Consider the following 18,010-nt stretch of genomic DNA (forward strand, 5'->3'; position numbering starts at 1 on the left):
ATCCAGCTATATACACAGAAGAAGAGATGAACGGGCCGTCAACACCCAGTCCTTTGAAGCGATAGGCATGATAAAGCTTTTATAAAAGCCATTCCCATGCCAGACATCTGCGCTCTGTCCACAGAGCAGACCACAACAAAAAAGGGCTATAGTTCTGAACATCTGATGGACAAAGCTGAGACCGGCCACATATATCCTCTACACACTGAAAGACTAAATGAAAAGAACTTAAGCAAGGCACGTACATGTTTTAAAAAAGAAAAACATTGCATAATATACAACTTATTTCATTAAGTCCAAAAACTTACCACAAAAAAAGCTACCTTAAAAAAAACTGGAGTTCTACAAAAAAAAGACCATTTACAATTCATTTAAAACACTTCGAGCCAAGAAGACTTTTTTTTTTATCTCAAATATTTGCAGTTTCATCAACAAGCCCTCTTGATGCTGCATCGTTAAATACTCGTCGAAAACATCTATAATAATCATCTCTGTTTATAACTTAAATATTACAAATATTCTTTCTGGGGAAGGGGATTAAGCATATATGGAGCTGTGTGTAAAGCATTGTGAGACCAACACAACTGTGTCTTGCTCTCGTCTCTCTTCCTTTGGGCCCTTTTTTTTTTTTAATTACATCTTAAGATCATTTTGATACTATGATGATTCTAATAATGAGCAGGCAGATTGTCATGGCAACAAAGATGGTTAAAGTAATGAGCTTCTGCGAGTTTGCTGGCGATGGAGATAACGACATTCAAGAGGTTTGGTTGTGACCGGTGCTGTCATAACAGCAAACTCACCATACGGTAAATGAGGCATCTGGAAACATCTCATGTCCACAGAGACCAAACTTTACAACTCCGTCTACCCTCAATATGTCCTTGGAAAGTTACTTAATGTGATTCCCTGTGAATCTGTTTAACCTAAAAACTGCTGCCTCTCTGAACCCGAGCATAATTGCATCTTGAACTCTAGTGCTTAACTTTGGTCATTAAGGAAACATCTGTCTGGATGAGTCTGGGGCAGGGGGAATGCAGTATAACGCAGGCACACCATGGTACATTCACACCCTTAAACAGCCACTGAGTGATGAACTGAGGTCAGACGGCATGCAGGCTTCCAGTGGAACTACACTTTCCAAGCTCACAAACCCTTAAGCAAAGATTCCTTGAGGTGGAAATGCTGAGCATCAAGACTCCTTAACCTCTGCAAAATCTTTTCACAAAGTTCAGTCCACTACATCTTACATGCGTTACTTTTAGATTTATATTCTATGCAGCTCTCGCGCTCTCTTTCATACACACATGTGCAACTTCTCTCAAGCTTCTTGGCGTCCCACTTTGTTAAAAGCCATCAACTATTGCTGGACCCTTTTATCTCATTCCTGCTCCTGTTTCTGGGATCAATCATGTAGTTAAAAAGTCAACATGACCCTATTTATTTGCTTAAAGCATGATCCAAGTCTTGCTGTGAATAATCCACTGACGCATCTTATTTTTTGGACAAATTTGTTTTCCTTCATGCTCTCCACAAAAGGCCTGGCCACATTAGCGGAAATGCAGTGAAATTTCAGGAGCAACAACAAACTATTGGCCAACTGTTTAGATTTGTATGAAACAGTTAAAATAAAATCAAACAAACATTTTTCTGTTAATGAACATGTCAATGTGAACTTGAAAAATCCTATTGGAATAATTCAACATTTTTACAAAGACAACAATAAATATGGTTGCACCTTTAAGCCCAAAGTATGCTTTTTTTTTTTTTCTTTTGTACAATGAGCATAACACAGATTTCATTACCAGAACTGCATGTGCATATTGTTGTCTGTTTATTGTAACCATGCAATACGGCCATGCAAATACGATTTTGGGTTATTTGTCAGCAAGATGTAACTACTGACAAAAAGAGCCAGTAAAAAATACTCACCAGCCACTTTATTAGGTACACCTGTCCAACTGCCCGTTAACACAAATTTCAAATCAACCATGTGTGTGTAGACATGGTCAAGACGATCTGCTGCAGGTCAAACAGAGCATCAGAATGGGGAAGGAAGGTGATTTTAAGTGACTTTGAACGTGGCATGGTTGTTGGTGCCAAACTTGCTGGTCTGAGTATTTCAGAAACTGCTGAACTACTGGGATTTTTACGCACAACCATTGCTAAGGTTTACAAGGAATGGTCCCAAAAAGAGAAAATATCCAGTGAGCGGCAGTTCTGTGGGCACAAATGCCTTGTTGTTGCCAGAGGTCAGAGGAGAATGGCCAAACAGACAGAGCTGATAGAAAGGCATCAGTAACCTCAAATAACCACTCGTTACAACCAAGGTATGCAGAAGAGCATCTCTGAATGCACAACACCACACCAGGTGCCACTCCTGTCAGCTAAGAACAGGAAACTGAGGCTACAACTCACACAGGCTCACCAAAATTGGACAATAGAAAATTGGAAAAATATTGCCTGGTCAGATGAGTCTCGATTTCTGCTGCAACATTCGAATGGTAGGGTCAGAGTTTGGTGACAACAGCTTGAAAGCATGGATCCATCCTGTGTTGTATCAACAGTTCATGCTGGTGGTTGTGGTCTAATGGTGTGGGGGATATTTTCTTGATACACTTTGGGCCCATTAGTACCAATTGAGCAATGTGTCAACACCACAGCCTACCTGAGTATTGTCCATCCCTTGATGACCACAGTGTACCCATCTTCTAACGGCTACTTTTAGCAGGATAACGCTCCATAAAGTGCAAATGATCTCAGACTGATTTTTTAAACATGTCAATGATTTCACTGTACTCAAATGGTCTCCACAGTCACCAGATCTCAATCCAATAGAGCACCTTTGGGATGTGGTGGAATAGGAGATTCGCATCATCTGCAGGGTAAGTAACTGTACTGTGGTGTTAGTAACTGTACTATGGGCCGGGTTTTGGGCGGCCGCTGCGATCGGATACTATACCAAAGTTGGCACCTGTGTTACAGACTGTACCAAAAAGCTCAGGATTACGAAAATAAAGCTTAAATACGGGAGTTTTCCAGGAGAAATAACAAAACAGGAGGGTTGTGGGAGATCGGTCTGAAATACGGGAGACTCCTGGGAAAAACGCAAGTGTTGGCAGGAATGTAATTCATGCCAGTGTTGAACCTGAGTGAGGGGGTTAATCCTCATCCCCTGGCCTGGTTTGGAAAAGTCTGATCAAAAGGACTATTACGAGACCATTATTAAACAAATTAGTCCAAAAATGTGCACTTTGCCACATACACATAAAAGAAAAAACAAAGTATACTTTGGGCTTTAGTTGACCATTAGGCAGCATCTGGACATTGGCAAGCTGTCAAGCTAGTTTGCTTGGTGCCGCCTCTCGTTGGAGTGAGTTTGTCCAGTTCAGCATGTAGATTTGGTATCGGCTGTGAGTGAAGGAGCGCTCTAATTGGTGCAAGAACAAAAACTGACTATAAAGTGACAAAACTAAGCAAAAATTGCACCAAGAGTGACCTGGCGACCATTTTGTTGCATTTCTTAAGATATGGATTATGAAACATGTTTGTTTGAGGGAATCTCTTTATTGTTAGCGAGAGTTACTCTGAAAATGGTATGTAAACCCTGCTTTGTTTATGGCTTGTATGTGTGCTGCTTTAGTTCCTCTTTGTGGAACGACAAGACACATGGTGCTACCTGCAGGTGTGTAACTATACATCCTCTCATGCAGGTACAGCATGTGCATTCTAGTTCTGTTCAGCTTTTGTCCATTTGGGGTGTTTATGTGCAGCTTTTTGGTCCAGACAGGACCAGATGAAGCCAACGCGAGGCAACAACACACAGTTTTCATCGCCACTAGTTCTTTGAAGTCGACTCTGTGTGTTCCGTGCTTTAGTCTGCATAGTCTCCTAATCAACATTTCTGTTATTCTACAACTGCTTTCACTATCCAATCTATTGCCAAAGAGTCTGCTAATCAAGTCCCTTGTTCACAAATCCTGTTTTGGCTTCAAGGCCTACACCATGTATCCCCTTGCTGCAGATAACTGAACCATGAAGATGTTCAAGGATGAGGTCACTCCTTAAAAAATCTGAACACACAAGCTCATCCCTTTCCACTGGCTTAAGGCAATGCCTTTCACATGGATACCAGACCTGTCTCAGTTTGAACTGGTTTGCTTGTGTATGTTAGCAGCACTAAGGTCACCTCTCATGTTAAGGCACACAGGACACTGCACACAATGAGGGCAGGATAAGAGAGAGGGATGTTAAAGGAAGAAGGCTGTGTAGGAGCAGGAATGTATGAGTTCACACAGGCAAAAAGAAAAAGTGTATGGAAACAGCAGGGTCACAGCAGCACAGAGCGGGAGCCCAGAGCAAGCCAGAGCAGGGGGTGAAACAGCCACTTCAGTCACTACATTCAACACAGCCCACAACACTCTTCAGCACAGCACAGCCAAACATACAGGATGTTTAAGCCAGCCTTATTTTTTTGTTTGTTTTAAAACTTTGTCATAGAAAAATCCACATATCTGTCATCAAAGTTTATAGATTTCTTAATGTTTCAACACTGTATGTACCATTGAACATGAAATAAAAACATAAAATATTTATATTTTATATTTATATATATATATATATAACTGTACTAATGCATGACTCTCACTATGAGATTTTTTCTTATAGATACAAACTTTCCTCATGCTTACAATGTACACATACCATACTATTATTTCATATACAGTTATTATTGTTTTCATATTATTTTACTACTCATTGCTCATGGTAGATAGAGACGCTCCATGGACAGAGAGTTGAGCTTTATCTATTAAAACCCACTCTCTGCCTCTCCACCCTCTGCTCTGTCTTTGTTGTTTAAAGCCCTGGATGGCCTTCTGCCCAGTCCTGAGGTACGTCAGCTCGGGTTTGTGCAAACCAACTTGGAGGGGGAGAGGAGAGATGGGTGTTTCATAACAACGGGTAAAGAGCAAGAGAAAGGGGGAGGGGGGAAGGGGGTGAGAGGAGCAAGTGATAAGGAATAGCAAGGAATAGGTGCTGTTGGTCATTGTGCCCTTGTGCTCTCCCGGGGCCCTGAGGTTGTGCCACAGAGACACAGGCTGTGCTCTTCACTCCAGCATTGCATCCAGCTGGTCGGCCAGGTCATCAAACATGCTGCCGATGTCATCTAGGATACTCACTGTGCTCTTGTTTTCAGCATTTGAGCTGTGGAAAAAAACACACTTAATTACCTTTTAAGATTAACATATGACATAAGGCTGATTTATACTTCTGCAGCGAGTGATCAGCATGACCCACGGTGCAAGCCTTGCGTGTAGTTGTAGCTAGCTGGCAGTAGATTTTTTTTTTTGTTCCTCTGTGTCAAGTTTCTTCACGAGTGTTTTGTTTTTTTTCTGAATGCTACAAGTAGATAAAACTCGTTCATTCAGAGGCGGGAACCGGTGGACGTGCTACAACTTTAATCATAAGGTGAACTCAAAACAAAAGTTTCCATCTGGAGCTCCTTCATGGGAATTGACACATGTAAACAATCGCTTCATTTGGTTTGTGGCATTCAGCAGCACCCATGCTCGTCACCACTACCAAGCCAAGTCTGCTCTGCTCTGCTCTGCTCTGTGCCAGAGCATACGCGTGCGCTTGATGCAGAAGTATAAATCAGCCTTTAAGGTGCTTTCCACTGCATGGTACAATAGCTAACTTTTGGGGGCTTTTCCTACTGCATTCTGTACCTAGTGCTTCTTTTTAGTATCACCTCGGATGAGGTTACAGGTGAACCATAACAATAAAAAAACTTGATGTATACACATTGCTGATCACTGATTGGTCAGCGATAATCCCACCCACTTTACCATGTACTAAGCTGCATTGGAAATGCAAACCAGGCCGAGCTAATCTGAACTGAAGAAAGAAGAGGCATGCTGAACTGTACTACCCCTTGTAGTGGAAAAGAAGTTTTAGATCTTGATCAGCGTGTTTCACTAAGGTTGCAATGGATATCTGCATAAATGTGGACCAAACTTTGCTACCCTTGACATAAAATGTAACCGTATTAGTAGTAATTGGGCCACCATGGGCTGGAAAATTGAAAGGTTGAAAGGGTTTTATTTGTCAACACTTCCCAAAGGAACTTATTGTGCCTTAAGTACAAATTTTGTGAGTAGAGCACTTTCACTAAATACATCATATTCTCAAGCCAGGGGGTGGCAATTTTAGTCACTGAGATACCTATATGTTTCAGCAGTTTAAACACCAAAGCCTTGCCTAAATCTACCCCCTTTATCTGTTCATGTCTCAAATAAGACTAGATTACTGCACAGTTATTAATTTATTGCAAACTGTTTTTCATGTTGCATGAGACTCACTCTTTTTGCCCATCCTCCTTGATCTTCTGTTCTACTGCCTGCAGGGCTGCAGCCAGTGAGGCACTGGTCTCCTCTATCTTCTGGTGCACTGCATCTGCTGTCACAACCCCGGCGACCAATGCTGATCCAGTCGAACTGTCCATGGACACCCCACTAATTGAGGAGCGAGGAGGCTTTACAGGTGGGGGTGTAGGGGTGGGGGTTGGGGGAGTTTGGGGCGTTTGTGGAGTTTGAGGTGTCTGTGGGGTGTGAGGGGACTGGGGTGTGTGTGGGGTCTGCACAATCAAGGCTGGTGGGGTTGTAGCCTTGACAGGGTGGTTGGTCTGGGCAGAGGCTGTACTAGCCATTCTGGTGACAGTCTGCTTGGCTGGAGAAGGTGTGGGAGTGGGATTAGGTGTCGCATTTAAAGACTGAAGAACATTTTTTGATGGTTTGGGAGCTGTGGGAGGAGGTGTAGGTTTTGGTGAAATCGGAGGAGGTACTTTTTTTCCTTCAACTGTAAAGAGAAGAGAATAGAGATAGAGAGAGAGATGGGAAGAGACACTAACTGAGCTGACTTTGATTCAACAGAGTAAACACTACAGGGCTCTATGGGATACTCACATAATTGTGTAAAGACAGGGCAAGTGAAAGGGCCGCACTGTGTAGTACCTGGGCTGCCAGGTGCCCCAGCTGGTCCAGGAAAGGGGGCTTTCTTGGTGATGGCAGCTGGTGGTCCCTGCTTCTTCATGTGCTGGGCCAAAACAGGTTTGGGAGACACTGGAGGTTTGATAGACTTGCGAGGTGGACTTTCTGTGACATGGCCTTCCAGATCCGCACTGTCCCGACGGGGCGAGTTCTCAGGATGTTCCTGTGGCCTTGGCTGCTCTGAAACAGTCACATCTGAAGTAGGACGCCTTTTAATTGTGCCTGTTCCATTCTCATATGGTACAGGCATCTGTCCATCTTGAAGTTCCTCTGCATCTTTGTCTTTGCTCTTGGGACGGCGCTTAACTGTGTTTGACTCTGTGAGTTGGAACTTAGTGCCATTTGGTTGGTGCCTGGTGCTCTGGACACTCCTTTTCAATGAGGCTGTGGAATCAGCACGGGAAAGATCTTCATGGGGTAAAGAATATGAAATTTCTAGGCCTTCTTCAGCCTCGTCCTTTCCCTGTCTAGGTCTTTGTTTGATAGTGAGGTTTCCATCTTCAGCAAATGGAAGATTCTCGGCTGAACTCCCACTAGAACTAGGCTGGGCCTCAGTGCATTGTCTGTCCTGAATTAACTCTGGTCCTCGCTTAGCAGCTGCTACTAACTCAGTGACAGGTCCACTAATGGTCCTGCGGCGGTTCACTACCTCCCCATCTAGTCCAATGGCATCACGCTGCTTTGTTCCTGAACCCACCTGTAGAGAAACCACCATGATTTACAGCATCATATATTGCTAATGGAAATTTTTATAAAAAATGTTGATCATGGCAAAAGCACTGTGACAACAAACTTACCTGCAGATAGTGACCAGCAGATTTCTGCAAAGCGAGACCCTTCGCACCTCCACCAATAGAAGACATTTCTAACATGGCTGCAATGCTTCTCACACTACCTGCACTGCCTGTGTCTACAGTGCCACCCAGGTCACTGGCACGCCTTTGTGGTTGATAGGGAATGTCCAGAAGAGGTCCACTGTTAGTCTCTTTGGACACTTCTGTCAGATTACTACTGGAGCTTGAGATGGCTGAACTAGATCGTTTGGGAGGAGGTGGAGGAGGACCCTTCTTTTTCTGTCTGAGTGCAAAAGACTGGCTTCGGTTGACATTCTTGTCTGCCTGTCCCTTCATTGAGTTGCTGCGACCCACCCTAGGCTGTACTGTAGCATATTTTCCTCCTGAATCGGGCACATTCAGCTCATCCCGCTCCTGCTCACCATCAGACACAGCATAGCGATTTAGGCTATGGACACGTTTTTTAGGCAGACCATACTCATCACAAGCTTCATCGCCATCTGGTGGCAGGCACAGGAGTGGCACTGAAACAGCAGGTCCTTGGGGAGGAGCTTCTATGGATTCAACAGGCTGGGCAGCAGGGTGTGGATGGGACCTCTGAGTGGGGGATTGCGGGTGACCACGAGGTGTTATAGGTTTTTCTGTTTGCTGGAGTATCTGCGGACTAGGTTTTGGTTTCCCTGGTGGGTTGCTTGTTGTCTGTGAGGCAGGAGGCTTTGTTTTGGTGGGTGTTTGAGGTGGAGTATAGGGTGGACCTGTACCTTGGGGATAAGACTGACGTGGTTTTGGCTGCGATGATGAGACACTTCTCTGTCCTCCCTGGCTGCTCTGCCGCATGGTACGTGCCTCCTTTTTGGGTGGCCCGCTATGCTCTTCTGTGTCTCGACTCTTATTAATGCTGTTCTCATGCAGACTGCGTGCTCTGTGCTGTGGGCCACTGTTGGTTCTGACCTCTGTGCCATCCTGCACATCAGCAGGGCGCGTAAGAGCTGCCTGTAACTCCCCGCTCAGTTCACTGTCCTGGAAAGTGCTCATTTTAGGGGACATACACTCTCCACTGTCATGGGGTGGGCTCTCAATAGCCATCACTTCCTGAGCAGCTGGAGGCTTTTTGCGCAATGTGTTGCGACCGTCAGATGCCTTCTTGATCTCTGCCAGCTTCTTCACTGCAAGCATTAGCTTCTTCTGGTGTCCTGGAGAAAATGATTAAACCACAATAGCCAAGTAATTAAAAAGAAAGAAATTTGCATGTATGTGTATTAAAGGGGACCTATTATGCAAAAATCACTTTTATAAGGGGTTTAAACACAGTTGTATGGCAATAATCCATGAATATAACCAGCTTCTAATGGTAAAAAATGAATTCATTTTATTTTTTAATAATCCCACTTGATAAAATCACTTTGTTTGACATTCTCCTGTTGTACATGTCACCAGAGTGGGAAAGCACCACCCCTTAGTCACAATCTCTCCCCCATTTGCATAGGACGTTGGTCTTGTTTTTGAATTTGAACCCACTTTTGAAAGAGGGCTGGGAGCACAATCTCATTTTAATTTAAAGCGACAGTCACCAAAATGGCACAATTAAGACCAAAACCTAAAATGACAAGTTTCAAAAAGTTATAAAACATTTTTTGTGTGGTATTTGAGCTGAAACTTAACATACAAACTCTAGGGACATCATAAACTCAATTTACATCTTATAAAAATGGGCATAAATGGTTCCCTCTAAATGAATTCAAAATGGATCCCATTCTACTGTCTATCTTACCAAGTTTTGTAATGCCAATCTCCTGAAGATCCTCCCACGTGATATCAGTGATAAAGTCAATGTTTTCGTAGCCATTTTGGACTAAAACCTGGTGATACTGGCTCAACCCAATCATGGCTAACCATTCTCCAAGATTTGCCTACAGATGGGATGCAAACAAAGCAAATTACATCTGGACGTCATTGAATGTTTTTGTATATGTGTATGTGTGTTCATGGCAAACCCACCGGTTTTTGGTCTGGCAGCCACTCATTAACACTGATCTTATTTATCTCTGAGGTTATCTTCTTTCGATGTCCAGGTTTAGTTACACCAATAGCTGTTAAGTCCTGAAAATATATGAAGGAGTTCCACGACCCTTCAGATTCATAACTAATCACATTGGAACTCCATTTAAACACACAGACATGTTTAAGCTAGTGCATATTCCTCACACATGAGCCTTTTGTTTTCACAAAAAAGATTAAACACTTAAACATATCAAACACTTGGTTGACAAGGTACAGGATGACAGAAGCAAATGAAAAAAATGGGAAAGTGAATGGGAAAAATAAAATAATACCAGGAGAAAGTGAGGAAAAGAAGCCTTTCCAGAGTACCCTCAAACACATATATAATCAAATATAAGTGTATCCTCAATGTTTCATGTGTTTCATCAATGTTCTAAAATCCATTGCTAAATTTATGTTCCGGAATGCATGATTTAATTAGTACGTCAATTTCATTGAGCCATTAGTTTATTATTATTGATACTAATTAGCTTACTTCCAAGAATTTTAATTAGACAAAGAGGTTATGTTTCAGCTATTGTACCAAATGTATTTTTTAATACATCATAATATGCATTAATACTTTCATTATAACTCGCTAAAGCTAATATGCAATTTTATAAACATTACTAAATGCTTTAGATTTCCTACAACAGCATGTACATTAATCACATGCTATACAGTTTTATGTGGGTCATTGTAATACCAACACACAAGGAAGAGACAATCACATTTGACAACCACAACAGCGGTACTGTCCGGGGGAATATTTAGAGTGAGGTTTTGATCCATTTAGCCATGAGCCATCAAACTCTCATGGGCCTGTGGGCCATCTCTGTGGCTTTTCTTGCTTTCACCTTTTTGCAAACTATTTAAAAATCCATGTTTGTTGCTTGATTCGTCTTACTACTAATTATTCCCTTTGTTTTGTGTGGATCTGTGGGTGTTACATTTAGGGAAAAGGGAAGTGACGTGAGTAGTTTAGGGTAGTTTAAGGGGATTGGAGGGGGGACAACTCTTACCTCTGGGGTCATTCGGCTAATGGTAGGAATGTCATAGCCGGCGTTGATGAAGTTTGGAGCGTAGACCTGCAGCTGAAATTCACTCAGCCATTCGATAACAGCTTCTGAGCTCTAGAAGAGAAGATAGGTGGTAGTCTATCACTGTTTGGGTCCTGTGTCTAAATATGGACCAGACCCCAGGAAAACGAGCTAAAAACATAAGTCTCACTGACCAAGGTTTCAACTTCACTAAGCTGAGTTAGTTCTTAAATAATACAAATCTAATTTTTATTATTATTATATTGGTCTTTGCAGTAGTTCTAGAATAATTGCTTCTGGTTGATGTATGCTTTTGTAACATGGGACAAAGCTTTAGCAAAAAAGGATTGTCCTTTCTGAACCAATGGATTGTAAAACGAGTCCATACAGTATCTAAAATGCCAATTGCCTTGAAAAAGGAGGATGTACTGTAATTCTGTGTGTGAGAGGCGAGAGGCAAAAAAGGGAGGTGGGCAGCAGAAAAAAATATGTCTATTTTGAACAGATGGCCCTTAGTCCAGAAGTCCAACATGGAGCAGCTCCACTCAGCAGCTCCAAAGTCCTGCTGGGAAGGATATGGCAGGCACATATCTCTGTTATGTGACTAAATGGAGGAATTTCTGATTTCAGCTAATTAGAAAAATCAACTGCAAGAATCAGATGTGCATTACTAATTTGAAATCTCACAAATGGTAAATAAAACCTAGACACTGTTCATTTTAGCTGTGTTGGTGTAACTTTCAACCATCGAGTCTCAATTCCTCTTTACCTAAAACTGTTCAACACGTCCCTACGTGGACTGAGTAAAATCTTGATCATTCTTCTTTTATTCTACTGTATAATCTGTTAAAACACGTAGCATTCAAATCACACGTTTACTTTGTTGGGTACTCTCTGAAAAGAAATCATAAGATGAAAAACACCGCAAATAAGGCAAAGAGTTGTAATGGACTTAAAAATGCAGCACAAAAAATGAAATGAACGATCAAAGAGAATGGTCAATATTGAACAGCAGTATCAAACAAGTGGCTGAATGACGCCTGAAGCTGAGGACAGCATGATGCAAGCCTGCTGAGAAGCGCACTCACCGTGTCCTGACGACAACCAAGAGCACGCAATACCGAAGATGCCAGCTGTGAGAGAAAGTGCTGGGAAAGCATCCTGGATGTGCAGATGCCAGTGCATGTATGTGTATGTGTGTAAGAGAGAGTATGCTTGTTTGTGGGAAAGGCAAGGGGTCAGTGTGTTTCAAGTCGGAGTAGTCTTCTTACCTTCCCCTCAGGCAGTGCCTCTCCTTTCCTCTGGGACACCGCCTCCCCATATGGCTGCTCGTGAAGTGGACAGCTTGACAAACTCTGACTGCGCGAGGAGGGTCCTAGAACAGCCATGAGATCATTCATTCACATTGGAGCATTGCTATTGCACAACCAATTCCTTTGATGATTTTCTGACTAACAACTCAAGCTGAACCAATCAGATCTTTGTAATGCTCCCACCCACCAATATTAGTGCAACCATCTGGCACAAAAAATTCAGCCAAATCAACATTTTGGATGGAGTGACAAGGGACTGTCATGTGATTTCTTTTTAGAAGAGTTGCTTGAAATTGCCACTAACCCTTGTTGCTGGAAGCATGAGACGGCTGGTCCAAAGACTTGGTCTGCTCCAGCAGGTGTTCTTTTGCTTTGGCAGACTGAGACAAAACCGTGGCCAGAAGCTACAGGATAAACAAAGATCATTAAATCAAGAAAAACATAATATAAATGCAGACCGCACAATTTGAGTCCACACCCTTATGTTTAGCTTTGGAAAACAAGGCATTGCAAGACGTTTTTCTGTAAGAAAATCCAGTTACTCATGCAACCGGCTGAAGTTGATTGTTTATTGGTCAGTATTGGGTCAGAGTAAACAGACAACCAGCTATTGGGTTTGATGTTGACCTTGTAAATGAGGTTTGTCCAAAGCTACGTTTGGTAGAAACAAATTCTTTTTATTTAGGGCATCCAAACTTAGCCCCTATTTTTTTCTCCTTATATATGCTTTCTCTGGGCTCTATTTTTAGAAAACATGGTCTGTCTTTTCACTGTTATGTGGATGACAATCAAATCTACCTGCTTTTAAAACCAAGTTCAAGTGGGCTAGAGACTTTTATGTTATGCTTTTCAGGTTTAAAAGCCTGGCTGTCTTTGAACTTTCTAGATTTTAATAAAGTAACAATTTTGTTCAGCCCGTCAAACTCTTCTAGAGCACCTATAGTTAATCTTGAAAAATCAAGTTTTTCTATGAAGCCTTGGGTAAAAAAAAATCTGGGTGGTGAGCTTTGTCAAACAGATAAACGCAGTGGTTAAATCCTGCTTTTTTCAGCTGCCACAGTTAAATCGAACAGTCATATCGATTCTATCAAGAAAAAAAATGTTGAAAAAAAAATCCATGCTTTTATTACCACTAGGTTTGACTATTGAAACTCACTATACTTTGGGATTAGTCAGACAACCTTATCCCGTTTACAATTAGTTCAAAATGCTGCTGCAAGGCTTTTAACCAGTACTAAAAAACATGACCACATTACACCAGTTTTACGCTCTTTGCACTGGTTGCCTATTCACTATCGAGTCACTTTAAAAATTCTTCTTGGTTTTTAAATCTCTAAATGGCCTGGCACCTTCTTATCTGTCAGACATGTTGATTGAGCATCAGCCTGGTCGGTATCTTTAGTCATCAAACCAGAGACTATTATGCATCCCTATGTAGAGGCTGAAATGCAGAGGTGACCGTGCTTTTGCAGTAACTGGCCCTAGAATGTAGAATGCTTTGTTCCTCTGTATTAGATCTCTATCATCTATGTCTGTTTTTAAATCTAGGTTGAAAACTTTCCTCTTTGATTTGGCATTTTATCAATGAAAATTGTCTGTTTTAGCTATAATTTTATATTTTTCTTTGTTGTGATGTGTATTGTGCAGCATATTGGTCAACCTCTAGTTGTGTTTAATAGTGCTATATAAATAAAATTGATGCTGACATTGACAAACTATTTTATTTGAACTAGCATGAAATGTGCTGGAGCCATCTTGGGCTTGATGGGGCTTGGAGATGACTGGCAAACACAACTGAACTTGAATTGGATACTTGAATACTACAAAACATTTCATGTTAGATATCTCACCTTGACTCCCTCTGCTTGAGCATGAAGGATACTGGTGCTGCCTGCGCTCTGTCCACTGCCAGAGGATCGGGCACTGGCCACACTGCCTGAACTGCCCACACTACTGCGGTCTCCACCTGGAACAACAAACCCCCAGCAAACACACACAGTCAGCCCTTTTGGACATCACTGCCCCAATCCCTCCAAACACACCACTATGAACTTCCCCTCTGCAATGCACTGATCTGATACACGGGATGACAGAAACGTACATGACAATGACGACCAAAGACAAGGTGACCAATGGACACGAGACATGTTAGCTTACTCACTACTACAAACACACACAGGTCTACACTGGCTTTATTGAAAATGCAGTCTACACACATCTGTGGATTGTCTGGATGTGTGTTCTTGAGGGAACGACTCCATGGATGTTACTTTAACAGAGCGGATGAGAGTCTCTCAATGCGCGCCTACATGCCTGCAGCTGAGGAGGTCTGAGGTCAGGCGACAGCAGCTGCACCAAGAGCGTGGCAAAGCAGGGAGAGTTATGAGAGAGGGAAGTGGAGGAAGGGGCAGCCCTGCTGTTACCTGCCACAGGCTTGCGCAGCACCCAGATCTCCTCGCTACTGCCACCTTGGGGTCCACCAGCTGGGGTGGGTGAGCCATGTGGACTGGACTCTGAGCCACGAGAACCTTTAACAAAGAAACCATCATTAACTGTGCCCTGGCTTGGCCGCCTGCCCGGGATCATAGGTGTTCTGGAGAGGTCAAGCAAGTGGAAAGCTAAACTATGTCTATGCGCTCTAACCACTTTCGCTTTCAAACACCCACACAAGGCAAGCACGCATATATATACTGTATATCTAACACAAATATATATGAACATTGATATATATACAGAGGTACATGAAATATATAAGCAAAAACATGTACTTTATATACATATATATATGCCTTGATTTACACATACACATAGGTAAACATATATAATATATACAGGAATATATGATTATATATGTAAATAAATATATAACAACAAAAGGAGTTGCAGTGCATTACAGGAGCATAGTTCATTGGGGTCTCCAAAACATCACAAGTGTACACACAAGTGTACGTTAATTTGTTTATATACAAATAAACACACAGACGTTTTTTATGGCAGTGGTCTCCAATCACTGAAAAGAGACCTAATGTTTTAAAGATTATATTGTTAAAGAGACAGTTCACTCAAATTTTTTTCATTTTTCATCATTTATTCACCCCCAAGTTATTTTTTACTGTTAACACTGGTCTGTATAATTTAAAGCTGTCGATCCCACTGACTTTCTTGACTTTATTTATCCATTTACATTAATTTGCTTAGCAGGTGCTTTGATCCAAAGTCACTAACTAAAGGAGGACAAAAGAAAAACAAAGTCAAGTTTCAGTGCAAATTTTTCACAAATAAATAGGGTAAAAAAAAGCATATTTTTTGAAAAAAGAAAAAAAAAAGCATTTTTTGAATCATCAAAATCCTCTTGTATGTTCCACAGTGAAAAAGTCATACAGGTTTGAAGCCATTTAAGGGTGACTAAACGATGACAGAATTTTCAATTTTGGCTGAACTCTCTCTTTAGAGATTCTTGATTGATTATCAGGCCCAAGTGCAGATTTGTTTTGCCATTTTAAGAACAAAAAAAAAAAAAACAGGAAAAAACCATGATTTAAACATTGTGTACAAGCGACTTATTCATAGTTTAAAGGGCACCTATTTTACCCCTTTTACAAAATGTAATATACGTCTTTGGTGTCTCCAGAATGTGTCTGTAAATTTTAGCACAAAATATCCATTAGATAACTTATCATAGCCTCCAGAATCTGCCCATTTTGGTGTCTGAATACATTGTAGCTGTTTTTGTAGCCTGTGACTTTAAATGCAAATGACCTGCTTTTCCCTGCCCACTGTTACAACATGCGCGTCTGCTTCTCATTATACGTTACGTCAAATAAACAGCAGTCAGTGATGGAGCCAGATACGGATGAAGCTGAAATATAGCTCATTAGTCAAAAATACCAAGTAAGTTTATTTGATGTATTTGTGGTGGAGTTTATTCAAGCCTTTCTGAAAAGATGAGTCTCACACAAATGCCGTTTGCAATACACACACACACATTAGCGTTTACTGACTCCATGTGGCCGTCGTGATTATATCAGTTAGGAATTACAGTGATTTTAGTGTCTTTATTACAAACATGCTGTGTTTTAAACTTTTAAAAATCACAGAGAGTTGAACAAATATTTTAATCCCAGTTTATTTGCAAAAAAATGTTCTGTGGACATGTGTGTACATGTTATTATGGAGACATGGCACCTGTCAATCAACTCGGTCGGCGGGGAAAACTGTACTCTTATGTCACGTTGCGGTAGACCTCAAAATCACTGGGATTTGGATCCTTTTTTAACGTCAGGAATTTTTAAAATAGAGACTTGTTGTGTTTCTATCACTCCAATATGACAGTGGACACTATACAAACACACAGTTCTGTTCAAACAGCTTACAAAAGATGATTTTCATCATAGGTGCCCTTTAAAGCATATTCAGATTAGAAAATAACATTTAAATACTGCTGCCATACAAATTCTGCTAAAAGAGTTGTCAGGACCCATGTCCCACGTGGGCCTGATAACCACTGATCAAACTAAATTAACCAGACATTCATATCAGTTCACGGTGATCCAGAGTACATGAGAATACTTTCATGCTCCATACCAATATCAAAGTTTGGTTTGATACACAATCGCTAAAAGGATCAGAGTTAGTATATGAATGGAGAGATCAGTACATCTGAGACGAAGGAAAGATGAAACAGACAGATGCTCATTGACAACACACAGACTAACGGATGGCTGTGCAGAGATGCAGGTATGGAGGGGTGAGAGGCTGGCTGTGCATTCCCTATTGATCATGTCTAAAAGAGAGAACGATTGAAGGGGGCAGGTGTATGAATCCCAGGTGTAGTCATCACAGAAAGGGAAAATATAGCACCAAGATCAGGGAGATGTTAGGGGTAAAAGAGGAGAGATAGCGCTTCAACAAAGAGAGGCCCGGTAACCTCTTTTGTGCTGGTTAAATGAACTTACTAGCCAAATCTTGATCATTCTTGGCCTCTAAAAAGAAAATCAACAACCAAAATAATGTCAGAAAATAAATATGTTAAATTAAATGCAAAAAAGAAATAATAATTTTCAAAACAATTCAGAAAACTTTAAGGATTTTTTGCACTAATTGTAATTTACATACAGACTATTTTCAATGAAAACTATTAGAATTTACCACACTCCTTAAAGCTTTGTGAATTATAATAATTATAAAGAAATAATAATAATAATACAGTGGAGACAGATTAGGGGATCTGTACCTTGTCCACTGTGCGGCTCTTCTGGGGTGTTTGGGGACCTGTTATAGCCAAAGGAAGTGAAAAGTGGCAGATGGGAATGTGGTGGCGGAGGTGGAGGAGGCGGCAGGATATGAATCTCATGATACGAGTCCCCATTCACCATGGCAACGGCGGGCGACACAGGGCCGCACACCGGCGCACAGAGCTGTATCTTTTGATACTGTTGGGTACAAGTGACTGTACTCCATGAACCTAGATACAACAACACAGCACCCACCACCACCACAACAAACAAAACAATTACACATAAGAGAGGGAAAGCAAATTAACCCAAACACAAAACTCACAACCAATCACAAAATTGAAATCAGCAAAACCATAAAAGACAAAATCAAAAAGAAGAAAAAAGGCTTGATTTTCATTTCCGGCTGTTCAGTGTGGAAGGAGTGAAATGGCTGTGAACTGTTCCTCCAAGATGTCAGAATGTCAGTTTATGTTTGTACTCTCAAAATATATAGAAATATGTATTTGAAATTGAAGAGATATGCGGAAATGCAAGGTT

General features: G+C 41.4%; 1 protein-coding gene across 7 annotated transcripts in view; it reads right to left on the bottom strand.

The window, feature by feature from the left end:
- Positions 1-597: 597 nt before the first annotated feature.
- The window catches only part of caskin1 (CASK interacting protein 1), a 160,919-nt gene continuing 143,506 nt past the window's right edge, over positions 598-18,010 (bottom strand). For 2 of the 7 annotated variants that reach the window (XM_056453845.1, XM_056453841.1), the window contains exons 11-23: positions 17,470-17,700; positions 17,192-17,218; positions 14,660-14,764; positions 14,087-14,202; positions 12,541-12,640; positions 12,195-12,298; positions 10,906-11,016; positions 9,842-9,943; positions 9,615-9,753; positions 7,847-9,036; positions 7,014-7,746; positions 6,363-6,858; positions 598-5,205 (exon numbers count right to left, since the gene is read on the bottom strand). In XM_056453845.1, the coding sequence (XP_056309820.1) occupies positions 5,109-5,205; positions 6,363-6,858; positions 7,014-7,746; positions 7,847-9,036; positions 9,615-9,753; positions 9,842-9,943; positions 10,906-11,016; positions 12,195-12,298; positions 12,541-12,640; positions 14,087-14,202; positions 14,660-14,764; positions 17,192-17,218; positions 17,470-17,700 (3,551 nt within the window). In that variant the 3' untranslated portion in view covers positions 598-5,108. Of the gene's footprint in view, positions 5,206-6,362; positions 6,859-6,965; positions 7,747-7,846; positions 9,037-9,614; positions 9,754-9,841; positions 9,944-10,905; positions 11,017-12,194; positions 12,299-12,540; positions 12,641-14,086; positions 14,203-14,659; positions 14,765-17,191; positions 17,219-17,469; positions 17,701-18,010 lie in introns of all 7 variants that reach the window. The other 5 variants (XM_056453840.1, XM_056453839.1, XM_056453842.1 and 2 more) reach the window with 4 other exon arrangements.

This window comes from Danio aesculapii, chromosome 3 (genome assembly GCF_903798145.1).
Source record: "Danio aesculapii chromosome 3, fDanAes4.1, whole genome shotgun sequence".
NCBI classification, from domain to species: Eukaryota; Metazoa; Chordata; class Actinopteri; order Cypriniformes; family Danionidae; genus Danio; species Danio aesculapii.